Source organism: Lissotriton helveticus, chromosome 8 (assembly GCF_964261635.1).
Source record: "Lissotriton helveticus chromosome 8, aLisHel1.1, whole genome shotgun sequence".
Classification (NCBI taxonomy): domain Eukaryota; kingdom Metazoa; phylum Chordata; class Amphibia; order Caudata; family Salamandridae; genus Lissotriton; species Lissotriton helveticus.
In genome coordinates, this window is record NC_136069.1 from 461,142,358 (window position 1) to 461,163,638 (window position 21,281).

At 48.2% G+C, this 21,281-nt stretch overlaps 1 protein-coding gene across 1 annotated transcript in view; it reads left to right on the top strand.

Moving 5' to 3' along the window:
• RB1 (RB transcriptional corepressor 1) overlaps positions 1–21,281 on the top strand; it is a 1,127,005-nt gene that overhangs the window by 100,066 nt on the left and 1,005,658 nt on the right. The window contains exon 5 of the mRNA XM_078657333.1: positions 16,314–16,355. Coding sequence (XP_078513459.1) covers positions 16,314–16,355 — 42 coding nt within the window. The remainder of the gene's footprint in view (positions 1–16,313; positions 16,356–21,281) is intronic.

Here is a 21,281-nt window from a genome sequence, read left to right on the forward strand (position 1 = left end):
CCTAGAGCACAGCAAACCACTGCCGCCCCGGCAACAATCACCATTTCCAGGCGCACACCTCAGGGTAGTCTCCGCCGGGCCTCTCAGATGGCGCCCGTCCCGGCCAGCAGCAACGCGGACTCCGTTAGAGCAATCCGCCGAGTGTCGCCAGCTCGAGCCCGTCCGCCACCACCGGACAGCTGGGGGCAGCAGCAACGCTGGACCCCCAGTCTCCGTTCCGCTGGTTCCTCGACCCCTGGGCGCCCTGGGGGATCGCCAGGGCCCAGGGAGGGCTCTGTCAAGGGCTCGCAAGATGGCAGTCTGTGTCACCGGGCCTCCAGGTCCCCGTCGCCCTCCAACCTCAGCCGGACGGAGTGCAGCCCGTCAGCCGATGGCCAAGGTCAGTGCCGGCAATGTCCACCACTAAGGCGGTTTCCGTGGCCCCCAGGCTCCGCTGTAATTGCTTATAAGAGGGGCAGCCTGTCGGAGCTCCTCGGAGACAAGTCTTACTCCATCTCCAGCTAAGCCATGCCCCCCGCGATTTGATGTTTTGCGAGGACCAGCCCCAGGAGTGCGAACCGGTGTCCTATCCGTGTCTCATATTTTGGCATCGGGAAGGCAGAGGTCCTTACTTTAGTTGTCTTTTAAGTCCATCCATTTCACATCACTGCACTTGTATGCCAGTTTGTATTTAGCCAGCCTGTTTCCTTTACATATCTTCTTAAGTCATTTTACTGTGTGCTCTCATTAGCCATCCCATGCTTCCCAGGGCGTGTCATTTTTGGGTGCTTCCTAGTAGGATATATTTTGCTTTTTTCATGCATTTGAGCTTCCCCAACATGCTTCTGCATGTAGGAACACAACATTGTTACCACCTATGATCACCTAACCTCTTTTAGCATTGAGTCTGTTCTTTTCCCATTTAGCCAGGCGATCCATGGCCAGCACAAAAAACTGTGAAATCGAGGATTGTCCTTGACTGGTAGCCCTCTTCAAGCGGAGGCCATTACACAGCTATTAAAAGTAATCCGTTCCGACAGATCATAGTTAGTATTTTCCCATTGTAAAAAGATCGGTACCATGCCCATCCATTTCAAATTATAAACCAACACTTTACTGCATCAGAGGCTTTTTCTGTGTTTGGAAGAGTATCAATACTAGACCCTCTATCATCTTTGTAGACCCCATTATGAAGTGGAAGCTACATAGGTTGTGAATCGTGGTTCTATTGGACATGATGCTCTTGGGCTTAGATGCACTATCTTATGTATAACTTCTACCCTCTGTCTGCCACAGTTTGATAATAGTTTAGTCTTTACATGCATTAGTGATATTGCGTGGTATGCCGACGTCTTGTCTGTAGATTTGCCTCTCAAAGGGACTTTGATGTATGCTTGACTTGTCCTTTTTTCAACATTTTGTATTCTTTGGCCTCCAAACCAGGCTTAAGTATAAATATGAAAATTGGTCCATATGTTTTATGAACTTGACTGGAAGATTGATGAGCCTTGCATTGTCGCAGTTTGCGGTTTTAAGTGTACCCTTTTGTCTCCCCAGCCGTAATATTTGCTTTCGGTTTATTTTTATCCTCTTGCTTGAGAATTCGAAGAGGAAGCTCTTCAAGAGACTTACACATTCCTCACTATCTCGGGTACCTCTGTAACCTTTATAGACTACAGTAGCATCCTAAGGGGGTCAAGGAGTAGTCATTTCACTACTAGATTATGGTAACTCCCTACTCTTGGGAAGCCGTAAGGCTCTCCTAAAAAGATTACATGGTACCCAGAATGCCGACACCGTCATATTGATGAAAATCCCCAAACACCAACCTGCAACTGCTGCCCTGGCAAGCCTGCATTGGCTTCCAGTGCTTATAAGAATACATTTTAAAGCACTGTGCTTAGCTCTTCGAGCAATGTAGAAAAATGGTCCGAAGCTAATTCAGTCTTCTTCTTGCATCTCAAGAATGCTGCACTCCACCAACCAGCAGCTGTTTATAGTACCCCGGATAAAGAGATCTAGGAGTGGAAGAAGCTACTTTGCCTTCCTGGCCCCAAAGCTCTGTAACGTGCTCCCAGAACATTTAAGGAAAACCGAATCGTAGCCAACATTTTGGAAACTGTTAAAAACAGTCCTGTTCGATTAAACCAAATCCATTGAGAAGTACCTTAAGGTGGTTGGTGCTGGGAGGCCCTTCTGGGTAGCCATGCGCTCTAGAAATTCCCTTAAACACAATAGAATCGGTAGAATAATTTGGTTTTCAATTTTTTTTCGATAATACTTACTCTGTCATTTTGTGGCCAACATTAGCGTTATTTCTTTTTCTCTCTTATTTGCCTATAGTTAACTGCATTGTTGCTGTATTAAAAGTTTTTTTTTTTTTTTTTAGGTTTCATAGGTTTTTATTCGCATTTTTATATTGACAAGAAAGAACAACTTGGGCCTTATGAAGTGCTTCAGCCCCTCCCAATGTGTCTCTCTCCTCCAGATCTCTACCGTGCCTATTGTTGACTTAATCTGTAGTAGTGGCGGAGTGCTTCTATTTAACTATGTATGACTGTCTTACTTGCTTGTTCCCCCTTTACAAAGTGGTCGCCTGGTCTTTCATTGTAAAGTTGTTTTCTAGTCCTAATCTTCAGAGGGTTTCCAGGACTTGCAGCCATTTTGGGACCATGCAGAGCTCTGAATTCCTTACCGGGGTAAGCTAAATTCCTTTCCATTCCCGAGCTATTTCTGACATTTCTTTTCACACCTAGTGCCTAGCACAGCTTCCGAAGCCCTGTGGTGTATTTGGGAGGGTGTGCTGCAGTCCTTGGTAAAAGAACACTTTGCTTAGCTGATAGCAGCATCTGAGACATGACCTTCCTTCCTTCTAGAGTGGAAAGGATGGATTGTTTCCAACGTACTTACCAATATTATAAGGTACTCTCACTCTGCGGGCTGGGACCTTTGCCTTCTCACCTTCCCTATAAATATTCCTCCATAACTCTGTCAATCAAGGGCAGGACCACAATGCATGGGTGATTGTCCCAACCTACTTGTGTCCCCTTCAACAAAGGCACCCTCATGGTTGACCCATGGCGCTTAACTTACATGGTGTTTAATACAATTTGTATAGTATTTTAAAGGGCATCTTCTTCCCTCCTGCATTGCTTGGAAAGTTATTTGTCTTTGTCAGTACTGCTTCTCATTGTTTTGTATCTAGTTTTATCCCAAACTCTCTCTTCCATGCGTTAAATGTGAGAGATGATGAGGCTCCCTTTGTCATAATAGTGTAAAAATCTCTCAAAGGTGGTAAACACCTTAGTAGTTCCAATTTTGACATCTGAATGAGACATCTAGCTGCAGATTACTCATCACCTCAATAGGGGGACGTTGAACAACTACTTAAGAACTTAGTTCATAGGAAGTAACGTAGACAGAGTCCATATAACCCCCCCCCCCAATTTCCCCCCCCCCCCCCCTCCCCCTGCTCCCGCCACCGCACACACTTTCTTCCTTTCCGCCCGTATCCGGAGAGTGGTATCTCTGCCCATTTCGGTCTTTCTCAATTTTTGTCGATGACACGGTTTGCTTTTTTCTGAATGTTTTCGGGGTCCTGTGGACTATGATGTCAACCCCGCATCCTCATTCTATTTGCATGTGGTGTCTGGGCATGCACCGTAACTCCGAAGGCTGTGGTTAATGTATTCAGTTCGATCATCGGCGTTGCAGGAGCGTCACATGACACTTTTAGCGGTGAGGTGGTCAAAGGTCTATTTTTGGTCGCGGTCTTCTTTTCCCTCCGAGGACCGCTCGCATGCCAGTCCCCGAAGTCCTATCGACTGGTAAATCATGCCGTAGGCGGTCGGAGTCGCGGCCTTCACCCGACTTTACAGCGTACGTGCGGTGTCAAAAAAACGCCGTCAATTCCTCTGGTTGCCGAGTCGGCGCGAGAGTCTGCCCCACACCTTTCCGTATTCCTCGATGCCGGCGCGACTCTGGAACAGATAAGGGAATACTGTCTCTCACTTCATGCCATTTTTGATTCTTCGCCTCCCTCTGATGTGCATCTTGTCCCTAAGGATGCTGGAGAAGTCTTGACTGACTGCACGCCTACGGGACCTCCCTCGGTGTAATTTAGGCCCTCTGGTTCTGTGATCGAATCCATATCAACTCCGGTGCACAGCCCTTCGGGGTTCCCACCTGTGGCACCAGTGTTGGATTTTCCGACTCCGGTCGCCGCTACTATGTCTAGTTCTTTCCTGTCTACCTTCCTCCATCTTTGGGAATGCCCTCTGTTATTTTTCCCTCAGGGACAAGATTTTAGTGAAGTCTGTGATGACATGAGCGACACTACTCAAACTCCTCTGGAGTTTCATTGGGTGTCTGACCTTGGTGAGGCTAGTGGCCTTGACTCTTCCCCTGGCTTGTTTTCTCCTCCTAGACTCGCTAGTGAGGCTAGCTCTCTTTTGCTGAGGCTCTGAGGAGGGTTGCTGTGGCTCTGGAGCTGCAGCTCCATTCTTTGGAGGTGGCCATTGATCCCCTAAATGGGATGCTTCTACAGGGCCAGATGGAGGCTGAGCCTGTGCTCCCCTTCAGTGAGACCCTTTATGATATTCTGCTTGGCTCTTGAGTTAAACCAGTTCCAAAGGCCTCTGTGAACCAGTCTATAGCTCATAGTCACTACCCTGCCCCTGGAGACCCGAACTGCCTCTTCCGACAGCCTACTCCCTTGTACCCATTTGTACATTCTCTTGTGTTTGTATTCCTACTTCTTTTATGTCGGTCGCTTTAGGCCAATGGTCTTCAAACCTGTTAATGCTGCGCTTCCACCCGCCCTCCAGGAGGGAAAAAAAATCACCGGGACCCCCCCCCCCCTCAAACATTTTCACAATTATTCTATTAAACTGCCACTGTTTGTCTATACTCTAAACATTGCAGTTAAATTCTGCTACTGGCTCAAAAATACAATCAAATACATGATTGCCAAACATACTGTTCTGGTCAGGGAGGCCTTACTAACTGTTAAAGTATCCACAGTGTGATTAGTAGAAATGGGGTTGGAGGTTTGAAGAATATAAAGAGACCCTTCCATTTTGACACCTTCTCCCAGCCAGGATATAAATAAGAAAAGATGCTAATGATGGCCCATTACAGAGCAGCTTACTGACGGTCATTTTTTACTGCAGAAAACAAAGCACTATTAAGAGCATTGCTTCTTTTGGCCGGAGCAAGGTGCCCCCCCGGATCATTTGAGGCCCTACTAGGGGTTCGCCCCCCCCCCGTTTGAAGACCCCTGCTGTAGACACTCATGTTATGCTGCCCTTCTTAGGAGGGAATGCGTATTTGCTTCCATTGCTTTAGTTTTCCTCGTGGCCTGCAGAGCCTTCACTTGTTCGTTGCTTTGCAGTTGCTAACCCTTCCTCCTCAATGGGTCCTTTGTTGCATGGTCGTAGAAGGCCCGTTTCTTTTTTTAAGTGTTTTCAATGACCACAGATGGACTCTGGCCGGCTTTGTTGTTATAGTTTGACATTGGTTCTTATGGCATTTTTGGTGCTCTCTACAATGCTTGTTTCTAGGGCAGGTAGCTTTGGCTTAGTGGTATTAGCTATTGTCTTTCGCCTTTTCCCCCATCCACTAATGGCCCATCCAGTTCCCGTTGGGGTTACACTGTAGTGTTCTGATTATATGAAGAGTTCTTCCCAACCCATTTTTATTCTTCTGCCGTGGGTGTCTTTTCCATGTTTTTCCCATAGTTGCGGATTTCAGTTCCACACATTTTTTCCGCAATATTTCTGGTGCACGTCTTCTTCTTTCCCCTATTTTTCCGGCAGCTGGTTACACTCTATCGCCTACGAGACAGGCTAGTCCTGGTCAGGGTTCTTACTGGACCAGTTTGCAGACCCTCTTCCGGGGATCATATTGCTTGGGTATCTAATTCTAAGGTAAGGAATCTGCGGCCAGATGTCTCTATCAGATGGATATGTTACTTGCCTTCGGTAACACCTTACCGGATCTAGCTGCAGATTCCTTACCGACCCGCCCTCCTCCCCGCTCTGCAAACTGGTTTGTCTTTCATTTTCTCACATTCCGTCTGAGCACTGTCGTGCATTTCAGTAAAAAAAAAAACTAAAAAACTTTTTACAAAAAGATTCGTTTGGGCGCATTGTTTCTTAGCAGTTTCTATAAGGGGTCACAGAAGAAACTGACGTCAGAGCGTCGAGGGAGGGCTTATATGGACTCTGTTGACGACACTTCCTATAGACTGTCATTACAGTCGCGCAGTGCCCCCTAACGTCGCGCAGAGGTACTGCTGTGGAAAGTTTGTGTGCGCGCAAAGGTAAGCACTCTGCAGCTAGATTCTGTGTGCTGAAACTTTTCCGACACTCGCCACCAGTCACATATCTGGGTTTAATCCATCATCGTTCTTTAGTTCACTGCGCCACCCCAGTTCAGACCAAGCCATATGCAAATCAGTCATGACCATGTACCTCATGGGAACAGTCCAGCTCGGACTGGACGGTTCCCATGAGGAACAGGGTCAAGACTGATTTGAAAATGATGGGTCTGAACTGGGGTGGTGAAATGAGCTAAAGACCGATGCTGGATTAAGCCCAGATCTGTGCCTGGGGATGAGTGTCTGAAAAGTGTCAGCGCTCCGTCCATCATCTCCTTGTATTTGCTATATGATTCACAGTCAACAGTCAGTTTGCCAGGCTTAAGTAGACTGGAAATAGTGGCTTCTGATATTGTTGGGAGTGACAGTACTCTTTGAAGTCTCTCCTGGAAGATTCTCAGGAGTGCTGGGAGCAAGCTGGGTCTGAAAGTTTTATAAAAGGCCATGTTGTAGCAATTTGCTCCTGTTGTTGTAGAATAATCTAGGGTGCTTTAAAGGATCTCCTCTTTGGTGATTGGAACTTCTCTTCCTGTCAAAGTCTGAAAGCAAGGCAGCAGGATATGGGAGCTAATCTCTCCTGGCTTTAGGATCAGCTGGTTCCTGGAAATACAAATACTTGTAATATATGTGGGGGTGTTGCACTTTCTCTGCCTTGGTGGTACAGGTGACCTCCTTCAGAACCTTACTTCTGTGACATAGTAATGACCTTTTGGTTACTCCATCTGTTGACACCATCATCCCCTAAACAAGCACTGGTAAGCCTGGCCATAATTTAGTTCACTTTATTTACTTGGACTGTCCTTATTTGCAACCGAAGGCTTATTACCTTGATCCAGACACATTGTGATTGTGTGCATTTGTATGTTTCTTGTGCTGCATGATGGTCTCCCTTTAGATTTTTGAGAAGAGTGACTCGCAGCGTCTTACATCTCACTCCCTCAGCTATGAAATTACCTCTCAGTACGGCTTTGAGTTCATACCAAAATGTTGATTTTGAGCCGTTAATGTTCTCATCTGTAGCTAATCAGAGATATGCCGATTCATGTTCTGAATCAAGACCAGGGCTTTAATTAGTACCTAAGAGAGGCACTGTGTACTGTCACTCTCTATGCTTTTCTTCGGTTCTCTCCAGTACACATATATCGGGGCGTGGTCATACAGGGTCATTTGGCAGTGGTCAGCCTCCTTTACTTCTTCTATTTTTTTTATTTTTTTTTATTATTATTTTATTTTGGCATATCCGAAAAGAACAAACAAATGAAATTACAATCAATGTGGCAGTAACTTCGACAGACACAGCAAAGTGAAGCAGTAATACAATGCAGACCTCATATATTATTCTTGATCATAAACATTGTCCCATCCCAACATACTCCATTGCCTTCAACAAACCAAGTCCTCGCGTGCAATGCAATATATACATTGTCAATGTATAGCTCTCCTGTCTTCTCGTCCCCCAGCAAATACCCCAGTCAGCCGTCCAGATCCGAGTATGGGCAATCACAGACAGTATGGCATCACATCACTGAGTGGGGATCATCGAATACTGTCATTGCCCGTTCACTCTATTTCGCGAGTGTGCGAGATGCTTGGGTTGTATTGCCCTCTCGGGCATCCGTCCCGAGTCCGATCTTGTCACGACTGTGTCAGCATCGTCTACCACAGGCCTCCTCTCCAGGTACAGTGCCCAGTAGTTCTTCGGCCGATTACGAGGGGGCAGCAGTTCACTATATAGACCTGTTTGTGTGCAGCAATATATCATATCCCTGGTCCACCTATCCAGTGTCGGAGCGGGCCCTCTCATCCAGGTGAGTGCTACGCACCGCCTGGCCACCAGGAAGGCTATATCGACAAGACGATGAAATTCCAGCACGATATCTTTGGAATAGCCCAGTAGCGCTAGTAGCGGTACAGGTGATAATGACAGTTCCGTGACTCTACCTCTGAGTAGACCTCCTGCCAAAAGTCTGCCACTCTGGGGCATAGCCAGGCAAGATGTAAGAAATCAGCAGATTGCGCCTTGCAACGTTCGCAGCTGGGATTGTCTCGTAACCCATACCTGTGCAGGCGCTCGGGGGTGTAGTATACCCTATTGAGGAATTTAAAATGTAGTAGCCGGTGTCGGCCATTGAGGGAGACTTTCCTGACGTTAGCACAGCAATATTCCCAGTTATCCTCTGGGAGATCTACCTCCAAATCTGTCTGCCACGCAAGTCTAGGTTTTGCATAATGTGCCGTTCTCTCCGTCAACGTGTCACGAGAGACGTGATCTTAGCCGCGCCGGAGATTTAGCCGTGACCACATAGTCATATGTCTTTACTATTGGAGGCTCCTCCATATTGTCTCCAAGCAGCCCTCTCAGTGCAATACGCACCTTGTGGAATTGGACCCTAGCGAGAGGATGTGCATTTGGATCGTCTTCCGTGGTTATCTCCTCCCACGTTCGGGCTCTACCATCTAGGAAAAGATCCCCCATGGTGGCTAATTTTAATTTTGCAAGTGCTGACAGAACACCTCTGTCTCTGCATGGACCTAGCCACGAACACCATTCTAGCTTGGCCCCCGGTGCATATAACAGCGAACAGGCCTGCGCGTCCATGAGGTGGTGCCAGGCATGAGTGACCGCATTGAGAGAATCCGATAGGCCTGTGCGTCTGTCTCTGGGACGAGCCATAAGTGCCGGTAACGGGGTTGGGTCAGCTACTATGCCCTCGATGAGCATGTGGGGTGCGTTAGTGGGACCATGCATCCAACTATACGCATGAGCGCTCTGAGTGGCTGAATAATATAGTTCCAAATCAGGAGCTTGTAGGCCTCCGCCCTCATAAGATCGGATAAGGATATCCCAGGCTACTGTGGGTTGTTTGCCTGCCCAGACCAGACGCAATACCAGGGTGTGAAGTTGTTTAAAAAATGTGCTAGATAGTACCATGGGGATATTACTGAACAGGAACAAGAAACGGGGGAGTACGATCAATTTTAATAGCGAGATGCGGCCTAATAAGGAAAGGAGAAGACCAATCCATTTTTCTGTCATCTTCCAGTTTGGAGACTGCTACGCTGTAATTTTCCCTTAGAACCACCTCTGCGTCTGTGTGGAGCCTTATGCCCAAATATCTGATAGAGTCCGTGGACCATTGTATAGGGTAATCAGAATCTACTCTGTTAGTGGCTGGGGAGAGGGGGAACATGACGGTTTTGCTCCAGTTCACCTTGATCCCAGATAGTGCCCAGAATAAGACTACCTCTTTCAGTACTCTCGATAAATTCGTATCCGGGTCTCGCACATAAAGCAGGGTGTCGTCTGCATATGTGGATACTATCAGGTTGTAGCCTGGGAAGCGGATACCACGGTGCCCATGGTACTCCCTCAAGGCGCACGCGAGGGGCTCCGCCACTAGAGCGTAAAGGAGAGGGGAGAGGGGGCAGCCCTGTCTAGTACCTCGCTCGATACCAAAGGGTTCCGACGTGAATGACCCTATACGGACTCGTGCCGTAGGTGATGTGTATAGTGTGTTCAGTAGTTGTATAAATAGTTCCCCGACCCCCATGCGCTGCAGTACCGCCCGCAGGAAAGGTCATTCGACAGAATCAAACGCCTTTTCTATATCTAGGAATACCGCAACAGCCGGCACCTCTGGTCTTGTATGTTTAAAAACCGCAAACACCGTATGCAAATTGTAGGTCATAGTACGGTTGGGCACAAACCCTGCCTGTTCGGGGGCCACCAGGGTCGGGATCAGTGGACTAATACAATTCGCGATTACTTTTGCAAAAATCTTGGCATCTACGTTAATGAGAGATAAGGGGCGATAGGAGGCACAGTCATCCGGAGGTTTACCCGGTTTCAGGAGGGCTATAATAACTGCTTCACGCATAGTTGGGGGCATTCGCCCGTCCTCTGCGATACTTTCAACTAGCTTCAGCAGCCTAGGGAGCAATAGCTCCGAGAATGTCTTATAGAACGAGGTAGGAAAACCATCGCTACCCGGCGCGCTGTTTGCCCTCATAGATGACAGCGCCCAGACGATCTCTTCCCTTTCGAATGGACGCACCAGGAACTTGCGGTGAGTGTTGGTGAGCCAAGGTAATTGGATATGTGTCAGATAATCCATGATGCTCTCGTCTGACATCGTGCCCCTCGAGGCATATAGAGCAGCATAGTAGTCACGGAAACGGGCCGCCGCTGTTGCCTCGTCTATCTCTTCTCCAGTTATAGGGGAGCCCAGGGCTGATCTCGTTGCGTCCTGTCTGCGTTGTTTGGCCATCTTGGCCAGTACCGCCCCTGGGCGCTCGCCTTCACCATAAGATCTGGCAATAGCATATTTACCAAGATATTTCACCTCAGCGTCCGCTTCCTCATTATATTTCCTAATCGTTTGCGCCAGTTCCTGCGTCAGGTCTGTGCTCGGGTCCAGAAGTCGACGCAGTTCTATGTCTCTAAGTCTGTTTTCTAATAACGATAGTCGGTCGCGGATAGACTAGAGTACTCCAGCATGTTTAGAAATGAGGACACCGCGGATATATGCCTTGAAGGCTTCCCACACTGTGGGGTATGAATCCACTGAGCCCTCGTTCCTGTCAAAGAAGTCCTCAATTGCAGTAGCTACCTCCTCGCGAAAGGTGTCATCAAGCAGTGCATATGGAGGCAGTCTCCAAGAAAAAGCCGGTGGACGGCGAACCGGTACGTCGAGTGTAACCATTACCGGGGAATGGTCCGAGTAAGTACGTAGCAGCGTCTTGCACGCTTGTACCCTGGAGAGGAGGTGCGCAGAGAGGAGCCAGTAATCAATGCAGGTATGTATGTCATGTTGTGTCGAGTAGTGGGTGTATCCCTATTGCGTCGGGTATCTAGTCCTCCAAACGTCCTGTAATCCCAATCTAGTCATCTCCGCGTCAAGGACGCGAGCGGAGGTCGATGGGCATCTGCTAGGTCCGCCTGACCTGTCCAATGTGGGGTTCATCGTCAAGTTTAGGTCACCCCCCAGAGGAGTTGTTCCTCACCAAGATCTCTCATTTTACGCGCTAGAGTTACGTAAAAAGAGGGGCAGTCGTAGTTGGGGCCATACGCGTTAATCACGTGCAGTGTCATGCCTTTACCTACGCATTTTGTAATAAAGTATCTCCCTTCAGGGTCCGAGGCAATCGGGTGAAAGGTCATAGGGGAATCTAGGGTTTACCCAAGTAAGTACCCCCTGGCGCTAGAGGTGAAGCCCGCGGCGTGGACTCTGTTATGGAGACCTCTGTAGCGTAATGTCGAGCTATCTGTCCGCAAGTGGGTCTCTTGTAGCAGTGCAATGTCGACTGCATGTCGTGAAAGGTACTGTAGGACCTTCCGGACCTTTCTGTGGTCGTTCAGCCCCCTGACGTTCCAAGTCAACAGAGTGATAGTGTCCCCGTCTCGTGGCTTTTGCGTTATGTCAGGGGGCGTTATGTCAGGGGGCGTTGGGCCAGGAGGGTTAATGTCGTCACGCACGGGACTGGTCATAGTGCGGGTAGTATGTCTGTATATCAACAATTTCTGCGCATTTCGCAATAAAGCATTGCATGTAACGGTCAAAATCACTGCCAATTGGAGCCTTTAGTGTGTCTTTAATAAATTTGCATTCAGTCAACTGCATAAACATCAACCAGAAAAAAATCCTGTAACAGTGCCCTTCCCCCGCCCACGCTTGCCCCACCCCAACATGGCTGCGTTCCAAATTCCCGCTTCCCCCATACCTGCCCTCCACCCCTCCTCCAATCCTCAACTATGCCCACAACTGTCCCTAACCAATCCCCCATCCCTCCCCTCATCCCAGCCATCGACTGAATGTCTTGCAATCGTACCCCCCTCTCACCCCACCCTACCACCCCAGTCATCCAACACAAAATCATCATCAAAGAACATGAATCACTTCTACTTATGGAAATGCGATAAACACGTAGGGGCGCAGGTAGCTCGCTCATAGTGAGTCTATAGCAACGGTAGTCCATAGCATCGGCCATCGCGCCCTGCTCCTCTGCGTACATATTGGTATAAATAAGCCCCTGCCGGTGCCCACTGCGACCCACAAAAAAGGGAAGAAAAACAAAAGTAGTGGCTACTGCCCGTATATAACAATGACTATTGTATCTAGGCGATCTCATCTCCACCCCTTCGTTTCCACAGTATCTAACTGCTCTGGCATGCCTGCGAACAGCCTACATAAATACAGTGCTATAATAAGTACAATGCTAACTTTACGCATCTATATTATCACTGCAATCAGGGCTCTACATGCAATCAGAGTATGAGCAGAAAAGAGCAGCGTAGGATGTGGCATGAAATTGTCTCTCTTTAAAGGAAGGCACTGTCCACCTCTTCTCTACTACATGAGCAGTAGTCCCCCCCCCCCCCCAGTTAACTAGTGGTTACAGTGTGACATGTTTCCTGTACAACCCTTAACTGCAGGTAATCTAGCATTGTCAATAGAATGGTACTGTCTCTGCCATTTGCGCTGAGTGACAACCTTAAAATACCTTACATTCTACAAAGTTTGGATTTAGTCCTGGTCGTCCAGGGATCCCCCAGCCGCTTCATGTAGTCTTCCATCCTCATCCGCTTCTCGCGCGTCCCTATGCCAATCTCTCCCTTTTGGAGAGCCTTCGGATCCGTGAAAATAGTGGACCTACCCTGTCGGTTGATCCTCAGTTTTGCAGGGTACAACATCGCATAGTCGATCCCAAGGTCTCGCAGTTGTTTTTTCATGGGGACGAACTGGCGTCTTGCTTCCTGTACTCTGGCGGTGAAGTCTGGAAACAGGGATAACGTGCTTCCCTCGTAGGTGAGTGGTTGTTTTTTTCGTCCTAACCGCAGCGCAGTGTCACGGTCCCTGTAGTTAAGCAATTTAGCCACTTTAGGCCGGGGAGGCGCTCCAGGCTTCGGTCTTGGGCCCAGCATAGGTGTGCACGTTCTACGACGAACATGCCTGAGAAGACATTATCACCGAGCAATTTTTGGAGTAGCGCCTCTACAAACAGTTCCATATTTCCGGTTTGGGTGGTCTCCGGTAGGCTCGTGATGTGGATGTTGCATCTGCGTGACCTCGCCTCCAAATCCTCAACCTTATCTTATAAGAGCTGGATTACCTTACCAAGTTGCTTGTGGTCCGAGTCTAGTGTCGTCTGCGCTTCCTCTACTTCTCCTATGCGGCGCTCTGACATGTCAAGTCGCTCTGCAGGCTTGTCCAGCCTTTCCGCCATCCGATCCATCCGGTATATGAGGGCGTCTATTTTTGTGCCCAGGGAGGCAATCCCACCTTGCAGGTTCTTTTCCATGGCTAGGAGGACACTGCGAAGATCAGGCTCATTGACGTCTTCCACACCCTGCTGCCCAGCTTTCACGGCAGCGCCGCTGGCAGGTGGGTCCGGGGTTTTGTTTTTTCTGTTGCTGTTGGTTTCAAACGACAGCTTAGGTTGCGTACGATCTGGGCGTCCCATGTTTTCTACCGATGTCACGGACGTCCCACAGCGTTCGCGCTGCACCGATGGAGGCAACCGTTTATTGTGGGGAGTGCCCGTGGTGTATTGCGGCAACAACTCAAGGCTCCCGCCTCAGTGGACCCCCTTTGCGGTGCGACTGTGCAGAACGGTCTCACTTGTGGATATACTCAGGGGTAGCGTCGTGTCTCGTTATACAATCCATCCAAGTACCCCACACTCAGCAGCCACCGCCGTTGATGCACCCTGTAGGTCCACTTGCTATTGATCCCCCGGCGACGTCCAACCACCGGTCACCCAGCATAAAAGGAGGTATGTTCCCCTGGGACAACGTGGCGACGAGGATAGTCTTATGTGCCAGCCCAGGGTACGTTTTGACTTTGGAGCCGCAGCCACCGTGAGAACTCACCAGCAGTCTCCTAATGGGTGGTCGTTGCAGTGGGCAGTGGTGAGGCTACCCCTATATAGCTCAATTCGCGGACCGGCATGTGTGGGCAACGCCAGTCTCTAATCAGTGTGGTACAAAAGGGGGTGAGCAGCTCACAGCCGTAATTCCACTCGAGAGATTCAGCGATGTTGCGGCGGCCCACAGGGTGAGGGGCCCAGGGAATGAATCTGGGCCTCGATCGGGCGTCACCACTCTAGCAGAACCCCTGTACTTGTCGCGCTCCCAATGCAATGTCCTCCGGGCCTCCACTACCCCACATGTGGTTTCTGCGCCCCTATGTTAGGCAGTCCCGCTTCTTGCAACAAGCCTTCGCGGGTCGGAATGGTCCCAGGGGGTACCAGGAGATCAAGGCCTACCAGGCCGCACGCCCCCCAGAGATGGACTCTGCACTCCCGGGCACACGCGCTGCTTATCTGGGGTAGCAGCGTCCCCTAGGTCGAGGCATCCAGCTTACCGCAGGGCACAAGACTCTCTCCGTGCAGCAGGGGGTCCCTGAGGCAACACGATCCCCCGGCGCAGGTCAGCAGTGCCACGTAGGCCCAAACAAAGCCGGGGCCTCAGTTAGATAGCAGCCCTGCGGGACCTCCTGGCAGTGGGAGGGCGGCTGTCTCGCATCAACAGCCCGTCGCTCCCTACCTGTGGTGTCGGTCTCCCTCTAGGCTGGACCGAGGCAGTACCCCTGGGTCTCCGGTATGCATAGGCAACGCCGGTTGCAGCGCCTCTCCCTGTAGGCCCTCATCACTGCACCGGAACCAGGGAGTAGCGTAGTCTCCGGTCCCGACCAGCAGCGCAGAACGGCACACAGCGGTAGTTCCAAGCAGCGGTTGCGGACATAGGGCTCAGATTCGGGTCCACCAGCACTCCGGTGACACTAGTCAGTGTTGTGGGATCAGTACAGCACCGGCAAGGCAGGATAGGATACAGGATAGGCATTAACGCGGAGGAGCCGACGGATCAAGCGGCCATCTCCTTCGCTGGCTAGCTCTGCCCCCCTACTTCTTCTAGTTTTCATTTGTCAATGAGGATGTGGTCTAGTCTTGCGCAGCTTTTAGGTACTACAGAGAAATGGGAAAAGGCCACTCCTTGTGGTGTGCTGAACCTCCAGCCGTCGATCATCCCCAGATTCCACAACCAAGCCTTATTTGCATCCTGAGAAGCTTGCCACTGTGCCTGTTCTGTTCCCTGTCTAGATCTTCACTCATGGCCATGTTAAACTACTTGCAACTGGTGCACATTAGGTGACTCTCACCAGCCACTGTTATTTTATGGCACGGGCGAAATTCAAGGCTCTTTGCTCAATTGCTACAGTACTGTATGGAGGCAATTCACTGTTTATTATCCAGACCTTGGTACTGCTGCAGGGATTTGGGGGTATGTGTGGGGGTGGTAAACTCTTCTAGCTGCCTCCATGATCTCTGGTGGGCCTTCCTTTCTTGTTCACAGTAGGGGCTTAACTTGGGTCTCCCTGCCTTCTCAGTCATAGGTCATGTCCTTGTTCTGCTCTGTGGACTGAACCCAGCCCTTAATGAATGTTGAATTACTGCTTCGTCCGCTTATCAGAGTGCCGACTCCCCTCAGTTGATTGATGCTATCCTGGAATATGTATTTCCCTGCTGATGCTAAATCTTAGTTTTCATGAGGAAACCTTACAATGAGTGCAGACTGTCCCTCCTTTACCTCTTTTCTTCTGGTCGGTCTTTGTGGTGCTCAGTCTTGCAAGTGCACAAGTCTACCTTGGCAGTTCCACAGCTTCTCTTAACTGCCTCTCAATGCTCTTCATCAGTGTCACTCATTGGTTAGTGTTCTGATTTGAGCAGAGATTGCAACCCTGACCACTGGCAGCTAAGTTTAATTACAAAATGATTTCGAACCAGTGGTTTTTGTTTTACTTCCCTAGTCAACGTTCTGAAGTGGTGGTGTGATATGTTTGTCAGGTGGCCAGGAGGGTAGGAAACATTGATGTTTTATATTGTTTTTTGCTATCCATTTGATTTAATACATTTTCAAAACTGTTTCCCAAAAATAATTATTTTTCCTTTTTTGTAGGTTATTTGAACTTATATTTATAAAAGAACCCAGTAATATACAGTAAGTGTTTTTGTATACTAAGATATATTATGTCAGTAAGACTTGTGGTGAATGTGAACTACTTCAAGATACTGTGTGTATTTGTTTTCAATTTTAATGTTCTCGTTTATATATTGATTTGTACTTTTGTATTGCAAAAAGAGACATTAAAGGTAGGAACATCTGCTGTCATACAACCATAGTATACAACTGAGGAACTGAGGTACAAACTTTTTTTTTGGAAAATCTTTTTATTGAAAGAAAACACAGTTCCATCATAGTACACATTGTGGAGCAGTGAAAGGGCAGAATTGGCTTACAGTGTGAAATTCACATCAATTCAAACATTAACGGTTTTTGGGATGATCCATCTCTAGATCCGTGTACCCTGGAGGCCGGCCCTGGCCCTCAGTCCGTCCCCTGTCCCTCTAACCACCCTCCCCCTGGACCCCCCCCCTCCTCCCCCACCCTCCCCTCAGAAATGCAGATCGTAACTAAGCTTAAGCCCATATCTCCCTGGAAGGAGGGAACACAGGCAATGCACGGGCGAAGCCTGACCGAGCAAGGCCCCACTACTCATTCTCCGAGGTGGCCAGCCACTCTCCCTTGTACCTTCTCCAGGCCTGCCAGATCTTTTCCCACTTCCTGGGGCAGCCCCTACTGTTATATATGACCTTTTCCGCCCGCTGGCACCAATCCAAGTCCCGCTCCCATTCCTCTACTGTCTGTAGCAGGTCACTCCCCCAGAGACGAGCAATGTTTCTCTTTGCCAACAGTCACCCAATCCTGGATTCCCCATGGTGTCTAGTTTTCAAAACCTCACAGGTTTGCTAGGTTTCCCAATGTGCCGGCTGAGCTAGGGTCCAAAATCCACAGCTAGGCACATCGCAAAGAAATGGTCAGTTTCCACTGGAAAAATGTGATGTGTCCATGTTGCTTTTTGGGCCATTTCCTGTCGCAGGCACTAGGGCCACTCCCACAAGTGAGGTACCATTTTTATCAGGAGACCTGGGGGAATGCTGGATGGTAGGTAATTTGTGGTTTCTTTCTGATTCTGGAAAATTATGGCACAGTAATGCAAGGAAAATATGTGACTTTAGTCACATTTTGAGGTTTGCAGGACATTGTGGATAAGAACACTGGTTGGTATCCACGAGAGAGACACCATGGTGTACTTACTTGGGTGTTTAGTTTACAAAAATATCTAGAGTCAGTAGATTTTCCCTAGAGGGAATGTACTCCTTGACACAGAAAGACAGAAAAGACCATTATTACTGCACAGCTATCTATTCCTCAAGCACACACATGCTGGTTGGATTTGGCACAAGAGTGAGGGATTGTTCAATATATAAAATGTTATCAAAAAGAGATTTCACAAAAATGAAATGCACCGTTAATAATTGGAAGGACAAAAACTGGACCAGAAACTCACAGCTCGTGATCTGTAAAACCGCAACAAGGCAACAACCACTTTACAGACCATTCATACACCTTTCATACGTGTGATACACACACAACCATTCACACCACCAGCCGCGGGCCCAGCACATTACAACACTCAAATCAACAGACAGCGTCATTCAAGGGTCCATCACTTTCATACGGCCACATGCTTGACACAGCAACCACACCGGCTGATGGATTGTGTGGACTGGTGTTTGGCTACCAGTGTGTGTAGTGAACAGCAACAAGTCACTACTCACACACCGCCAGCCAAGCGGCGGTCTGCTCACACTGCCAGCCAAGCCGCACATGCCGCTAGCCAAGCGCCAGTCCACGCACGCCTCCAGCCAAGTGCCAGTCCACGCACGCCTCCAGCCAAGCACCAGTCCACGCACGCACGCCGCCAGCCAAGCGCCAGTCCACGCACAAGCTATTTAAAGGGAAAATTCCTTCCAAAGTTACCTCCACAGTTTAAATTTTATATATATATCACGGGCCGTGAGCAAGGCGGTTTACCCGCCGAAACGCGTTGGGTTTATATGATAGCTTGAAAATAAATTCCCACTAAGCCTTGATGAGTGCAGTTATTTATTTGGAAGGAGTGCATTTAGTACTTTACGTGCTGCGTAGCTGTGTGTATATATATATATATATATATATGTCGGAAGAGGTTCCCAATCCTGATTTTTAGGAACACAAAAGACTCGCACTCCAGGGTCCGTGTATAAGTCGTTTTATTGGCGACGCGTTTCGACCTAGCGGTCTTTTTCGATAGCCATATGTATATATATATTTGTATCATTTATTTATAAATCTCTTCCTTCCTTCCCATCCCTCCTTCCTCTGACTTGTCCCAAACCTTTCTGACTACTATGAACTTCCAAACATCCGTCTCAAACTTTCACCCCTCCTTTTAGCCAAGCCACCCAACTAATGGGCACACCTGAACACTACTCACAAAAACAACTTACTGCATCCTCTCCCTTTTCAAATCTGTTCAGATTTATATCCCTACCCCAAACTATACTAAACCACAAGAAATCAAGAGCATAAACCTAACACAACTAATGCACAAAGATTTTTTTTTTTATACTTACTACTAATTGTGGGTTCTGAAGAAGCGTGCCACTCGCCAAAAAAGCACCTCAGTATCTCGTCAGGCGTCATAAGGGCTATATAAATACATTTGCAATTTACAAAATTCACCAGAGCAGTTTTCTCGATTGCTACACAAAAAGAATTCACTGTTAGATGCATCTTGGACTGCGTCGCTCTAAAACCTGGTCTTTTCTGGTTATGTTAAATCCATATGCTGTGGTCTACTGAGAAGGTTTTAGAAATCTTTTGAGTCTATATAGGGTGGGGTGACTCATCTCTCCTGATAGTCTTGAAGAGGCCAGATTTAAATAGCTGCCATATTAGCCATTTTTAGGAATAGGGCTTTATTCGCAGCAACTCTTGTCCTTGATATCTCCAGTTTAAAACCAATTCTGGTTTAGAAATGTATCTTGATTGGCCAGCCTCCCCAGATTTTAGATTAATATATATATGAAGTTCGGATTGGGTGTTCTCCTAGTCGTCACTTGCTACTCTGAAGTCGCCTGATATTTATACGCGCAGAAAGCGAGAAGGTTTATGCCTGTTTTATTGACAAGCCGAACACTTCCCTAGGGCATAGAGATTAACTCAAAGGAACTTTCTACATCAGACTCCAAAGCAGACTCCATAGAGAGAACAGGGTCTATGAGGCTGATCACATCTTTCCTCTTTCCAATCCTAATGTGGGCTTTTTACCAGACGGAAGAAAGGCTAGAGACCTCAATACTTCTTAAGAAGAGGTACTTATGTACCCCTTTGGTTCTCCTTTGGAGGGAGTCTGTTCACTCCAGTGGTGCAAAAATCTGTAGAAGTCTTAAAATTATCTTTGCCCTCTACTAAGCAACAAAAACGTTGCTGCCACCCTATGCAGTATCAGAACCACTGATGCCTTTCTTCGAGGTTCTCTTGGATCCATGTTGAGTGCATGGGGAAGCTCCTTCTTGGACCCAGTAGTTCATAGAAGTATTGTACAACACCAGTTTCTATCTTCACAACCCTCTCCTGAATATCTGATGGTTCAAGCCTCTTCTTCTAAAGTGTACTCTTAAGTTCTTTGCAATGAGTCATCCATTCCAAAGAGCTTTGACTCGATTAGCTGAAAAAACTTCACCTCTGGAAGCTTAGCACTAAATAGTGCTAATGCTGCTTGTCTTCTTGGCTGCAATGTCCTACCATGCCGAAACTGGTGAAAGTACTGCCATTACTTTTTCTGAACACAAGAAAAAGCAGTCTTGCCTGGTCAGGAATAAACAGGCTTCAATTCTGCTGACAAAGTAACATGGTTGAGGGCCATGACTGTTGCCCTGCACCCGGCCTGCATGCACTCCACAGGCTTCTTTGGAGAAGTCCAAGCAACCTTAATGGACGTGCCCTTTGGTGAACAGCTCTTCAGAAATAAAGCTGATTCCTCCCTGTAGTTATTCAAAAACAGTTGTGCGAAGGAGTGCCCACTGGATTGAGCCTACCTGGCAAAATCCATTCCACCAGCTGGACCGCAGGTTTTATTGCTTTTAAAGGGCACAGCAGTCCAGCCAGTATGACTGTCATGGCTGATCCACAGAACCCAACAGACGTATTGTTCCTTTGGTGTCGGAATTTTATTTTATTTGCGCCATTAGCAACAGCATAAGGTTCAGTTCTGACAAGTTTCTGCTGGCTCTGCTTCCTTAAAATATGTCTTACTTTCCCCTGCCTTTCCCACCACTCCTTCGCACCGTTTATGGCACCAGTTTCCAGGGAACCAGATAAAAGGGCATCCCATTTCACCTCTGTTAGACCTGTCTGCCTTTGGGTAGTCCCTCCTATTTAATTATTTATTTTGTCCCCTTTTTGCCCCTCAAACCTTTTTTTTATCTTTTTATGTCCACTGGATTTTTGTGGTATTGACCTAGGGGTTAGATGCTCTTTTGCCTCAGTCTTTTTTCCTGAGGCCTAGGTGCCTTTCCTGACTAAAAACTAGGGGACACACAAAATGGTGGCCATTAACTGCCATAACTGTTTTCCTCAGAGGATAGACCCATAGGACAATATAGAGACACTCCAGAACCTTCCAGCTGGTTCTGGAAGCCTGGGGCTAGCCTATAAAAGGGTCAACGCCAGGGCAGCCATTTTAGAAGTGAAAGAACCCAGAGAGTCCAGCTAGGAGTCCAGACCACTAGCCAGGGAGAACAGTGCGCTGAAGGCGGGTTGATGGTCCCTTGGGGCTGCTATCCCCTACTGTTGATACTTCCCCTGCGTGTGGATCTGACCCTGCTTAGACCCCTATAACTGATTGCTGCTCGGGGACTCCCGGAAGAAAGGAGCAGCAAGTTGCTGGGTTTTCTCCCTGTCTCATTACCCCCTTCGTGGATACCAGACCGGCGGTTGCTGTAGGTGATTTTCTCACCTGTGCTGTGTGCACGGCTC